Consider the following 14762-nt stretch of genomic DNA (forward strand, 5'->3'; position numbering starts at 1 on the left):
CTCAATTAAATAGGTATATATATCTGGCCACTGTATATTTGGCCACTTGCTAACGTCATCAACCCACTCATTAATTGAACGCGGATCTGGAAGTCGGACACCATTTGTCAAAGTCATCTTGTCAAGGTAACATTCACAATCTTTAGTTGATAATCCCCTTGCATAGCTTGACAAGCTGTTTATCTCCGCCATACTTCCGTTGCCGAAATGCGCGCATAAGTTCTACGTCATCAATGTGTACAAACAGAAAAAGGGTCTATAGTGAAAGGCAGTTTGGTACAGGAGAATGGTTACAAGACAAAATGCTCAGCAGAGCTGATCCTTCAGTGTGTCCAGGACCTGGACACATTTAGCACAGGAGCACAGGAGCACAGATCCTGCAATGTGTCCAGGACCTGGAGGGCTTTTGGAAGTAATGCCAACAACGTGGCTTTTCTGACTGCAGCTACTAGGCAACATTTCTCTAACGAAACTTCTTAGCAGAGGTAGTAAAATGACAAATACACGCAGTTTGAGCCAATTCTAATTTAAAGGTAACTTTGCCTCAGATTTACAGATCTAATTTTTAACAAACCGTTTTACTGCTTTTCCTCTCTTTCACACAGGCTTTTATTGTTCTTGACTTTGCTTCTTGTTGTCGTGTAATCACATAACGTTAAAGCATGTCTGAATAAATAGTTGGAGGACAGTTTAACCAATTGGCTCACACCCTAAATGTGTGGTGTGATGTGATGTTGTGCCACTCATCATTTTAATCTAATAGGAGTAATATTATAAATCACTTAATATTTTGCTACTTAGATTATTGTGAAATGGTGATGGAGTTTTGGTTTCATCCAGGTTGACACTGAAAGTGCCATAACTCAAGGGTTGTTGTTCAAAATATTTGCTCTGTCCAGTCTGTAAATGTACTCATTTGGTTCAATCTCGCTGCTTACAGCATAATATTCAGTTAAAAAAAAACTGCTTAGCAGAGAGAACTGGCAACTACCTGGTGAAAACGGTGGTGCATTAAGCAACTAAAGAGCTAGATATTTCCCTCAGGATTTAGGGGAAAAACAGTGTGAGGAGAGTGAATATTAGACTTGCATACGCTTGCCATAAGAAAATGGTTGCTAACAAGCTCAGCATTTCATTTCCTTATTGCAGGTTATATAGATAGATGGACTTGTCGGTGTATAACGAAAATCTGTTAGTGAAAACAGACAATAACAGCTTGGACACTTAAAATGAATCCAAGGCACTGTTACAAAAGTAGCAGCAGGTTGTCAGATAACATGCAATAAGATGCAGTAATAATGCAGACAGTCAGATAACGTTAATTAATAACTCGGCTGGTGTATTGTGAGCAGGTTAATAATGTGCTATGGCATTATAAACCGTCTATGCTTGTTTAGAGAGTGTGTGCGTGCCTACGTGTATGTGTTTAATAATGTAAGTGTCATATTGATCTTACAAGAAGTAGCCCATAATAACCATCTCATCTCAGGAACACTCTCCTTTAAAAGTCCCAAAGGGCCATATGTTATGCCAACTCCTAGTGTTTGATTTCAAATGGTTGTCTGAGGTGCTGACACTACTCCAGTGCAAGATAGCGCACTGGCTTTTGTCAGCCCTTTTGTATGGCAGCCCTGCTGGAATAAACCAGATGTTGGCTCTGATTGGATAAACCGGCCTCGCTTGTTTATACCTAAAACCATGTAATCAGTTGGAGATTCTCTGCTGATGGAGCGACACTGTTGTCTCTCTCTTACACACTTAGGAAACTCATTCAGACTGTGGTTATGGGTGTGAGAGAAACAGCTGTGTTTATGCGGACACGCGCGCAGGAGTGGAACAGACTGAGGCAGATGGGACACGCTTCATTATAGCAATACATATGAGCTAGTGAATTGCTTGATGTTTTATCATGTAGTCCTCTGACTGCTTATTTAGTCAGACATATGGTTACACACTGCTATTATGCCATTTAAATGAGTAAAAAAAAAAAAAGGTTAGATCAGTTCCCTTGCGCACAGGTTTTGTCTCAATTTTCAGTGGTTTTACATCCTTCAAGTGGCTTTAACAGTTCTGTTTAAATACAGAATACACTCATTTGGCACAGATACATGCATATATTGTGTAAAAGGATACAGGTAGACACACTAGACTTACTGTGCAAACATTTTTGATATTAAAAATGAGAATTCCTTGAATAATGATGCCTAGTCTAGTTTTTATTTGTACAGTATTTTCAAGTGCAGTAAACAGGCCTTCAGAACAACAACTGTCTTAGGTAATCTTGTATAGTTGTTCAACATGTTTTTTCCAAGCATTTTTGAGAACTTGCCATAGCTCTTTTGTGGATTCGTTTATCTTAATTGCTTCTGTCTCTTCTTGTAATCCCTGACTGACTTCATGATTTTGTGACCAGATCTCTGTGGAGGCCATACCATCTGTTGTATGGCTTCCTTTCCTATTCTTGTTGATGCTGAAGATAGATCAGGCATTGCATAAGGTACAAGAATCTAAATATCTTGCGTGCCTACAACATTTGCTCTGTTCTGTGTAAACGTACACACAGGTAATCACAGGCATTGTCCCAGTGTTTTAGAAGAAAGCGAGAGGAAAAAGAGTATGAACAGCAAAGGGGAAGGACTGAAGGGGAAAAGAGGAGATGTAACATAACGGGTGAAAAGGTAAGGAAGCCCAGAAAAGAGAGTGAGGTAAAGGAGATGGAACGCTTGGGAAATGAGGGCGCTGAGGAAATGTGGAGATGGCAGGAGTGGCATTGAAGGAAATAGCGTGAAAGGGGTGAGTGACGGACTGAATTGAGGAGGTGGTGGAGGAGGAGGCAGATAAGGCTGTGGTTGTATCAGTAATTGTAATCTGCAGGAACTGAGGCGGTTCTGCATGTAATACTATTTGGCTGACTGTGTGCTCTAAAGCAAGCGTTCCCGAACTGCAATGTCCGATAGGGAGGTAAGACGAGCCAAATAAGAAGCCAGACAGATGGAAAGGTTGGATTAGTTCTCCAACTAATGTGAAAGTGGCAATCTAGAAGATCTCTGTTTCATTCTTTTTGGCGGCACCTATGGAGATAAGAGGTAAGTGCTGGTGTGTTTTTGAACCTCACTTCCAAGAGATCCAGAGAAAGCCGCCTTTGTGTGTGGGTCAAACTCTCAGTCACCATTCTGTTATTTAACAATGGACAGTGACTTAACAAACAATTATTTAATCAGAAATCTTTGCGATTGTCACATTCAAATGTACCAAAGAAACATTTTTACTGGGTCTAAGTAGATCATCTTCATATCCAAAAAGTGTTTAAAAAAAAAGGCAACCGAACTTGTAGAGTTTATTGAGATCATCTTTAGATCATCTTCATTACAGGTAATTATCATAGCGTTGTGAGACTATCCTCATTCTGTCTAAAATGCTGGAATTTGTGATGCAGATATGCAGGCAAACTGATCAAATCTGAGCATGAGGTGCATTGTGAGTCATTAATTGAAGACAAGTCTTTCTCACCCATCATTAAAATGCTCTCTTGAAAAAGTTCAAATTATATATAAAAAAGCATATTTGAATGCAAATACTGTGTGATTTGTTTGCCACCTCTCATAATTATATAAACATTACAGAGTGATAACAAATAGAAATTGGAGGAAAGGAGCACCCAGAATAGAAGCAGGAGCCCTATGGAAGAGAGGATGAGGATTAGGAAGAAGATGAAGACATTGGCTCTTTCCATCTCACTCCTTCTTTGTGGATGTTTGGCTGTAATTATCAGTCAAATTATTATTGAGTGCTAATTTATTGCCTCCCCGGGAGCTATGTGTTAAATAAACGCAGCCGAGTAAATAAAGGGGGGGGGGGGGGCTGCTGCTGCTGCTATCAGATGGCAACACAGCATACACTGCCCACGGGGGAAGAGTGAGATGCGTGAGTGTATATTTATACATGTCTGTCCCAGACGCACTTGCAAGCCTAAACACTAGTGTTCCATTCCCATGTGGTGTGCTAATGATCCATTGGACTGTTAACATTGGTGCACTGATGCTCTTCTTCATGTGTTCCTTCTGTACTGGATCAGGGAGTTGGCCCACCAAAACTGATATCACTGTGCATCTACCCGGCTGACACTCTTATTAACAGCTCTACCAGCCACCATCTGTTTTCCCTACAGTTTAACCTCTATGTTTTTTCTTTAACTGGATATGAATAGTGGGGGTTTCTGATGCTGGATTTTTCAATTACTCAGCATTTTTTTTCTATGTTTATTAGGGCCAAGTTGGTTGCCATAGACAAAATGTCTTTTCAAGCAGTCCTATTTTACAATAGCTATTTGGTTAGTTGCCTAGGGTTACAGTTATTGGTCATGGCTCATGGATTTATTGAAAGAGCTGAAAATGATGCTTCCGCTCGGCTTCACTGTCAATTTGTCCCAGTGGTTACTCGGATATAGACATTTATTACAAAAGTGACACGGGGAAAATTGTTGACTTTACTCCTACAAATAAGATCAGTTACTACTTTGTATATGAACTTACTTGGGTGTTTCATATTTATCAAAACTTTATTAGAGAGTTGAAAAATGGTTCTAATGTTAGAAAATTTCACACAAGTTAGCTCGTGTTGTTCAAAGATTTGTATAAAGATCATATAGTGCGTCCATGGTTGGGCAAATTGGATTTAACAGGTATCCCATTCATCGGACAGCTTTGATGACCTGTTAATCTATGCCATCAGTGCATCATGGACAAACAGATGAAAATCAAACATATTTAACATGACTGCATGCTAAAAATTGCACTGTGCTCACATGCTTTGTTGGTCAAAAGCTCAAGCAACACAGGAAGGGTGCCACAATGAAGAAGAGGGTTCTGGGTTTGAACCTATTTGTCGGCCATGGGTCCCACAGTTAATTATGATAAGGTTAACAGGTGATTAGAAATCGGTCATCAGTCTGGATGTGATTGTGAATAGTTGTCCCTGTCTGTTAGCCTTGTGATGGACTGTCCAGCCTGTCTAGGGTGAACCTATCACCCAATCCTGGGATACCCCCCAGCTGTCCTGTGACCCACTGCAGGATGAAGCAGGTATAGCTAATAGTTGACGGATGAAGCAGAGGAAGCAGGTGACATGCTTTATCTCAATGTGATGGGCCAAGTCATATCTTTTGAATTCATACTAATGTAACCCCGCTTTTTCACATCATCCTGTCTTCTCACAACTAATGAGCTGTATAAGCACACTCTGGGAACCGACACAAACATCTCCGTCAGGTTTCTTGGGCCACGCCAAGGCACAACCGGCAGTGTGACATGTAGACATCTGCAGCCTACTGCCAAAGAGGAAACAAGGAATGGCCATGCAGCACTGAAACTATATGACACTCCTCACTGACTCCTTTCACATAATTTTAATAACATACCCCAATGCAGAATGAGTCATCAGTGTGTTTAAATAACCTACACCTATTGTAGAGTTGAAATCGGGGTATATAATATATTTCACATGATGGAATTAAATTAAATGTACTGTGCTGTTGAACATCTGAAATATTTTAATTCATGAGGATCCTGATGCTTGCACAGAGAAGACCTCTTATTGATCGAGTTTGAAATTACAGCTACCAGAAATAATCTTACATAATTTTGGAAACATCCAGATGTCGTGCTGTGCTAAATATGTAGGTATATCGGACACACCTGTACATACTTTTTCATCTTGACTTTCTTGTGTTGTGTTGTTAAAATGTATGCCTTTGGGGGGACACAAGTTTCATGGTAACATTAACTTACTCTTGCTTAGAACAGAATGATAACAGGTTAGGAAGAGTGAAATAACAGGTGTTTTAAGCCTATATAAGCCAATGTTATGTCTCAGTAAACGATTAGGTTGCATGTTCGTTGATTTGATTTTAGCAAAATACTTGTACAGGATTAACCTGACACAGCTAGACTTCATTCTTATCAGAAAATGAGTACAGTACAGAAAATCTGCACCCAATTGGACAGTCCTACATCCAGTCTGAGCCATTGTGTAGCAAACTGTTACGGCGTAAACTGTTACGGCACAGAGTTTTGCAGTTGTAGCCATTGTTGAGTATCCCACTCCCACCGCGGCTTAGGTTCTTAGGAATGGTAGGATGCTATCGAAGCATCGAATAAATAATGGATTTTATTTTAAATTATCGGGCCTGGACAGCTTTGGCTACTTGGTTCCTCCCCGATCCACCTTCATCTCCATCCGTTCGTCCAGTCTTAAAGATTAGGATTATCGCATGTCTTATTGGAGCAAGGACAAGATTCAAGTTGTGTTTTCATATTCCTGTTTACTCGTAGAGGTATTGTTACGTTCCCATCTGTTTTCTCTTTGGTTAAGAGTTTATATAGGTTAGGTCACTGGTTTGATCCCCTCAATTTCCATGACTGAGGTAAAAAAAACCTATAACCACCCCAAACTGCTCGACAGGTGCCTTGCATGGCTGCCCATGCTTTCAAGTGTGGTCACTTGATGGGTTAAATGCAGAGAACATGCAGTATATATACTGCATGTTCTCTGTATTCTATGCACCCGCAGTCCTTGTATGTGTGTGCATAATTACGTATTAAATCAAAAGATTGTTTTGAGTGTTTGGCTTTCTCAGACCCCTGTAGTCCATTTGGTGTACATAATAAAGTTCAGCCTCATGTCACTTCTATGAGAGATTTTCCATTTCTGAAAAAAAAAGTAGCTCAAGATGGAAACTACCCGACTGGGAACTAGGATATCTTCGCAACAGGTCTTTGTTTCATATTAAAGACCTGTCTTCAGTCTTTCCTCAACTCTTCCTCACTCACTCCCACTTGATTTTTCTTGCTCACACATTTTTATTTGCTTGTGTCTGTATATTCTAAGGAGATGCTTCACACCTCGAGCTGTGTTCTGAATTGATTAATATGAAGATGGTGCACGGAGAGGGAAGAATATACGATGATATGTTTGTAAGCTAATCTCCTGTTCTGCTTATGGCGAGTAGCTGCCGTATTCAATTAAGCATCTTGTTAATAACTGAAGTTATTTTTTTTGCGCCTGTTTACATTTGCTGGTTATTTTGTCTTGTCTCCACTATTTTCTGTCCTTCCATATTCTTCTTTTCGACTATGTTTTTATCAGCTTCATTATATCAATTATAGTCACTGAACCCATACCTGGCTGATGAAAATCATCTTCTTCATCAGCTCTTCTATCTAGTCTTTATTTAACCAGGTTTTGTCCCACTGAGAAAGAACTCAGAGAAATAATCATAGAATCCAATCTCTATGAAGACTGTGTAATTATGAATAATATGAATGAAACATATTTTACGTAAAAAGAAAATCTCTGTTAAATAAATAATAAGCTATACTTTAAAATTATCCTACAAAATGTGTGAAAACTCACTCCCACTTGCACAGTATTCACATGCTGCTAGTTACATTTATTTGCTCACATTCATTTACCATGCCGGTAATTTTTGCACTTCATTCATTTGGTATTAACGAGGGTAAAGTGGCTCAGTTTTCATCAATTTCTGTGATTGCTAACCGGGCTAGAAGAAGCAGTGTTGGTTGGCATTCAAATCTTCCACAAACCGAACAGCAATAGAGAAGAAAAAAAAGTAGGAAACTCAACTGGACAGAGGAACGATGTTTGATTCTGGCTCAATTGGTCAATGAGCTTAAAAGTGTTTTGAGAGGTAGATTTGGCCCCAATGTCATACTACAAGCCATGAAGCAGGCATGGGAAAATATAACACAACAGATACATGCCTCCTTTCCGACATTTTCTCTAAGAAACTCCTAAGCCTCTTAAAAGTCCTCCTCTCTGCTCTAGATTTCACCTTAGGAGCACTCTTAAGAGCTAAGATTCTTTAGGAATACCTTTTATCTTTACCAGGATCTACTCTTAACTTATTCTTAGAAAACTTCATAATTCTACGAATTTTCTTAGAATTTGGCCACTAGGAGCAACTCTTTGTGCTAAGAATCTTTAGGAATATTTGTTTCTATAATAGAATCCTAAAAAAATTTTTTGAGACGTATTGACCATCAATTAAAAGTGAATATTTAAAAGTAGAAACCAACTCGGTTTGGTGACACAAGTTCTGTTTTATCAGTATTGAGTTCAAGCTGCAGTTGAAAAAGCTGTTTTTGTACTCTTATCTCTGCATGTTAAAGATAAGTGAAAACCTTAGCAGAGGTTGGTGTAAAGCAATACATAACAGTATCATTAGCATAGAAATGTAAAGTTGAGTCTGGAATATTCTGTCCAAGGCAATTAATATATAATCTAAATAACAATGGGCCCAGGACTGAACCCTGTGGGACTCCCTTGTGGACTTGCAATAACTCTGAGGTAGCACCCTCTAACGGAACAGCCTGGGTTCTGTCTGTGAGGTTGTTAGTAAACCACCCAACTGCATTTTTAGAAAAGCCAGAAGCTTTAAGATGTCTAGTTAGCTTGTTGTGGTCAACTGTATCAAATGCCTTAGAGAGGTCAATAGAAAGAGAGAGACAGCACTGTTTATTGTCAAGGGCTTTAACTATGTAATGTAGGACCTTCAAGGCAGAAGTAGCAGTGCTATGGTTTTTGCGGAAATTATCAGAAACTAAATTATGTGGACCAGCTGTTTTTTTTATACATATATGTATGTGTGTGTGTATACATATATATATATATATATATATATTTTTTTTTTTAGAGGTTTAGTAACCTGTGTTGTGGTAAAAAGGGTGAAGTTAAAAGCCTGGACATAAAGAGGTTTACAGAGTTAAAAAAAAAGCCAGAGGAAATAAAATGCATGTTAAATTAATTTAATATTTCATATTTGTCAGTTACCCTGAGACCATCAGTAAGCATATTGGATGGAAAAGGCATTGAATTATTGCTAGCAGACAATGATTTTATGGTTTTCCAGAATTTCTTCCGCTTCTGCTTTTGCTCTTCGTGGGAGAGAGTTAAATCTATTTCTCAGTTGTCTAAAATGAAGCCAGTCAGCATCTCTTCCTGACTTACATGCCCTGGCCCGTACTGAGTTACATTCATGAAATACTTCTGAAAGCTTGGAGATAAACCTAGGATTGTCAAGCCCTTTCATTCTGAATTTGCATGTTTGTTTACGATATCAGTGACGCTTTTATGGAAATAATTCTAGGCCAGTTCATTGTCATCAAGAAAAGAAATTCTATCCCATCTAAAAAGATGCAGATCTTGGAGGAAAGCCTGCTCAACAAACATCTTCATGTTAGGCTTTTCAACAAACCTGACTTAACTTTAGGGATTCTTGTATCTCGCATAACTGCAGTCACACAATGATCATTTAAATAATTTGGGAACACACCTGTTGATTGAGAGTTGATTTATGTAAACATTTGGGATTGGGTCTTTTGGGACAATTAATTAATTATGTGAGATTCACATAAACACAATTTGCTGTCGGACATAGGCATTAGCCAATCACATTTGAAATCACCAGCTAATATTCCGTTGTATTTAATTTGTGACAAAAGGTTCACAAGAGTGGTCAGTGAACTACTAAGAGCAGATGGGGGCCTATAACATCCATATGATGTTTTCTAGATAATTCTACATCAAGAGCTAACATCTCTAGCTCTTTAGCTATAAAAGCTGCCGCTTAATGCTTGATGAGATTAACTAAATTATTAGTGACATTGTAAATGTTTACACATGGCCAAGTGACCCATCTGCCTCATCTACACTCACGCTCCACCTGTTTGACCCTTTTCTGAAATTAGCTGAGAGTCAGATGCTGCAAAAAAGTAACGGCCATGCAATGAGCTAAATGCCTGCATGCTAACATGCTCACAATAACAACGGTAACGTCTGCTAATTAGTTAACTATGGATAATGTTTTTACTCCACTACAGAAAGAAATCTTAACTATTATACTAAATATACTAAATACAGTATCTGTCAAGTTACACCTTTCTTCTGACAATCATGGGGTAATAAATAGCATTATGTACTTTAAGTTGTAAAATAATCTACTATCAGACTGGCTAAAACAGTGGGCTAGGTGAATTTTGTTGAAACTAAAACCTGAGCCAGTTTCACCCTCTTTGCTTGTAGATACTGCATTTATGGTGCTAGAGCACCTCCACTGACCCAACGCAAAGGTAGATTGAATCAAATAGGGAAATTAAAGGGGACTGTGTGTTGCATATGTCAATCTAAACGTGACAAGAAGGCAAAATTATATATTCAAAAATTGACATTCAAATGTTGGAATAAATAGTGTGTAATAGGCGGGTTACACTTGTGCGTTAACTTGACGCAGAAGCTACAGTGACAGCGCAGACCCCTATGCAGAAAGTGTACAGACATTAGTACCGTAACTGATATGCACCTCCCCAGAAATGTAACCACGGCGACACAGAGCGCAAGAGCTGAGAGTGGTCCGCTTGGTTGTTGCTTGTTTCTGCTTTAGTATTTCCAACTGCTTCTCCATCTCCACAATTTTCGAATTGATTGTTTTAGATCAATACACATGGAACACATCGAAGAAAGGTTAACTGAGGAGGTTCAGAGTTTCAGGCGCCATTGTTGAAAGTGAGGCAGGAAGTAGAAACAAAAATGAACCCGACTGGCAAAAAAGACACAGCGGCAATTAGTGCTGGCTGCGTGTGTTACGACATCTAGGTCCTGCAGTGCTCTAAAAGCACCTTAAGCATCAGCCATCTTTTGACTGTGTGTCTTGGTGTGGCGTGGTGTGTAAAGTCTTCTTATCTACCATAGACTCCATGTCCCTGGAGGGACACCGAAGGAGTCCTCTGATTCACTCTCTGACTGCAAATTAAAACAAGACCAACACAGAGAGAAGCAGATAGGAAGGAGTGCCGTGTTTTTCTTTGTTTTATTAAATCAGTTCTGTTTCTGCTTAATCCATGCCAAACAGATGCATATAAAATGAATACACGAGCAATTCCAGTCTCTCTTTTCACCTGCATTAACATGCACCAGCTGCAGCTTTTCACCCGACAGGGCAAGTATCTCTCAAATCAGAAGCCCTCTCGCTCTCTGTCTCTCCTCAGTTAAAGTCTGTTTATGAAACACAGACGATTGGCTCTGACTTGATTTGGCGTTCAGCAGCCCTGATAATTATGATAAATCTTCCTCCTCCTTTCAGTGTGTGTGCGCATGTGTACACACTCCTCACCTCGGTTACTCAGCACAGCTCCTGTTTTTCACTGGCACTGCTCTCTCAGTCAGACATGTGACATTAGAGCTTTAAAAATATTGATTGGCATTAATTTGCTCGAAGCACCAGATGTGTAAGATTTTGTGCATTAGTGTACTTCAAATAGTGAGAGCCTGTCAGTCTCTGAGACACTTTGCAGTTATTATATTTTTCTACATGTTGAGTTTCCAATATGACAAAGGCACCCATCTGGTGAATTTATCAGCTTTGTGAACTGTGTGCTCCTCTGGTATCTGTAGCATGTTACATGAAGCCTGCCAAATTTGAACACTATATGGATTGTGCACAGTTTAACAAGTTTTTAGTCTGAGGAAACATCTCCTGATCTGACACCGCTAAAATACAGCTTTTGATTTGATTTCACGTTATTATCAGAGATTGAGATTTGCCCTGGATCCTGAGGTGTACACACAACATTAACCAATCAACAGAACAAATACAACAAACATGTATTACAGACATCCCATATTTCAGATAGCTACTGTGTAATCAGCTGAATTGCTCACTTTCGCAATCAGTACTACATCTACACCAAGGCATACTTAAAAACCAAACTCTAAATTAAATAATCTGACTGAACAGTTGTCTGTCCAGTTGAATCTGTGGAACTTTATATCTGGTGTCTTTGAGAAACAGCGGATATTTGTTGATGAAATATGAGCATTATCTTATGTAATATTGCTATTACTAATATTCTCAGTCTGAGAACATGACTCAGGTGTTTTACCAACGATCTTTGAGCATACATGGAGCAGAAGCACTCCAGTCCGGCTGTGTATTACTACTAATTTCCTGAATTGATTCAGTTCCAATTCATAAGGTTCCAGTTCGAATTTTTAAAAGATGCGTCAGTTTTGCAAAAAATTTGCTTAGTTTTTACAAAATGTTGTCATTGGTTTCAGCATATGTTTTACCTCTACTTGGAACATCTTGTATACGTCTTCGCTTTTGACCAACTCTTCTGTCGTCATACTTTTTAAATCCAAAATGCTCTCACACATGCGTGGTGCTTTCAAAGTTGTAGCTTCTATCATGTTTTGAATTTCTCTCACACTAATGACTAATTGACTAATCTCATGAGACAGATTACTCCATCTTGTGAGACTACAACGAGATTTTGACGAAATGCAAGAAATGGCATACAGGTATATTTCAAAACACGCTATCCAGGGATTTTTTAAATCTGTATTCAGTCTTTCAAATGTTTAACAATTTGAATCAGAAAATCATTCTTTTTTTAAACCCTGCCCTACAGTCCAGTGTATTTGTGTAGTTTATCTGCAAAGTAACAAGTGAATCCTTGTTTATAATACTTGCATCAATTGAAATAAAGTTCTGATGCGCTGTCAATGTGCTTGTGTAGTTTTGTGGTTTGTCATAATTATTAGGGAAAATTGTGCAGGCTTCTCTAACTGGTCTCAGGGCAGTTGATATTCCAGAATGGAGTGCAATTGCTGTGTTTATAGAAGCCCAAACAAACTGATGTGGTGGGAAACCGCTCTCAGTTTCAGAACAACAACAACCTAGGTGTGAAATCACCTGTAGAGTTCATAAATAGCCAGGTTGACTAATGAGGGTCAGGTCAAAAACTTTTAAGCGTTTGCATATGTACACTGTAAAGCAACGTATATGAAGCTCACCACATATGGATATAAGCACATATATCACATTCATTTAGCTATTTAGGGAAGTAGGACACTCAATTACCCAGTTCAACCATTGAAATAAAATATCTTTTTATATTCATAAATTCATAACTTTTTGGGTGTAAAGGGTGTAAATTTTGAAGATTTTTTATATTTGTATTTAAACTCCTTTTGTGAAAAGAAATAACATACCATTATATTATTCAAAGCAGTATTTTCTGTCTTAAAGGGATTTTTAACCCTTGCACCATTACATAAAAGAGAAATGTCGTAGATGTATTAAGCATCTTATACACACATCATGAAATATGTATGCCTTTTGAAACTTCGGGATCGCCTCTAGAATTTATATACCAATTCAGTAAGTTTAAACAACTTGACTGGAAAACGAGGATCCAAATGTGGACTGCCACTGGGCATGTGTTCGAACAAGTAATTAATTACAAGCATTTGTTCAATTTAAACGACATCACAGTTCTCTGATTTTCCATGTAGGGACTCCTGTGTAGTAATTCCCTGTTTAACATTTCTAGTTTACTGTTTTTCTTGATTTGAAGATACTCTGTGAAGTAAATATGTTTTTGCCAGAGTTGAAAGCAGTAGCTGTGCATGTTTCTCAGGGTGTGTCATCTGCATATATCGTGCAAATAATTGCAGTAGGTTTGTGTTTAATTCCGTTATTAACCTTGTCTAACCCAAACACTTTGCTCTTTCTTTCTTTTCTAACATCTCTAGTCTACAGATGAGATAGAAGTGATGGTAAGCTTTTATTCCGCTGCTTTCTAAATCACACTGAGTTCTTTGTTCTTGTTTTGCACAAGGTCATTTAAAAAGAAAAAAAAAAGGTTCAAACTGCCATTAAAACTTTGTTTATACTCACTGTTAATAATTTCTATCAGACTGAAATCCTTGACAGTTTCATTTTGTTACCTTTTTTGCAATCCTCTATGGTGCCACTTATCTCCGGTGCATATCGTCCTCGCCTTTTTCATTACTCTCACTCCTCTGAGGCTCCCTCACTCATTTCTTTTTATCCTGTCACTCACTGTGCAATATGTTTTACATGTGCATGTCTACCAGTCTGTAGACACAATTTTGGCTGTTTGTGCATGTGTATGTTTTTTTTTGCGAGCTTTTACGCAAGTCTGTCATCTTCAGTGTTTCGCAGCTATTTGAAAATAACATATGATTTGAGGTGAGATGGTGTATGCCATGATGTTCTGTGCTGGAGCGAGCATAGGTAGGTATAGATGGGTGGGTGAATAGAGAGGCAGGTGAGAAGTGAAGGTCTAATTTGAAGGTTGTGGATTTCTGTTTTTGGCATTTTGGCAGCACAGGGTACCACACTACTGCTAGATGTTAGCACAACACCATCATAAAGAGAACAGCGAGGAGAGAAGAGCGAGGAGAGAAAGCGAGGTGGAATGTGTGCATGCATATGTGAATACTTGATATCACTCATAGTGTCTGTTCACACAGTCAAACTGTGGGGATTTGACTTCAGTTAGGTTCCAAAGTCCTCATGACCATTTGATTTCTGGTTAAATACTTGTTTTAAGATCTGAGTAGAGGTTATGTTACTGTTGGGGGGAAGAGTCCAGTTATATGTTAAGTATAGTGTTATATATAGGTTATACATAGGTTAATCAACTCTGGAGTGATGGAAACGACACCATAGTTTATGTCTTTCAACTGCATGCTTGTATGCACATGAATAATGTGCAGTTGTTTTCAGACCCTTATTTTGTGTATATATTTTTTTTTGCATTTAGTTTCAGATACATCAAATACAGTTGAAACCAGATGTTTACATACACTGTGTTAAAAGACACATAAACCTTTTTTCCTCACTGTCTGAAGTTAAATCAGACTAAACCTCTCCTGTTTTA

General features: G+C 38.5%; 1 protein-coding gene across 3 annotated transcripts in view; it reads left to right on the forward strand.

Annotated features, from left to right (window-relative positions):
* The window catches only part of LOC311493776 (MICOS complex subunit mic25a-like), a 78496-nt gene that overhangs the window by 14507 nt on the left and 49227 nt on the right, over positions 1-14762 (forward strand). For 2 of the 3 annotated variants that reach the window (XM_084552556.1, XM_084552558.1), the window contains exon 5: positions 13609-13632. The exons of the other annotated variant lie outside the window; for it this stretch is intronic. In XM_084552556.1, the coding sequence (XP_084408682.1) occupies positions 13609-13632 (24 nt within the window). The remainder of the gene's footprint in view (positions 1-13608; positions 13633-14762) is intronic. 3 annotated transcript variants of the gene reach the window in all.

This window comes from Chelon labrosus (genome assembly GCF_963514085.1).
Source record: "Chelon labrosus genome assembly, chromosome: 10".
Lineage (NCBI taxonomy): Eukaryota > Metazoa > Chordata > Actinopteri > Mugiliformes > Mugilidae > Chelon > Chelon labrosus.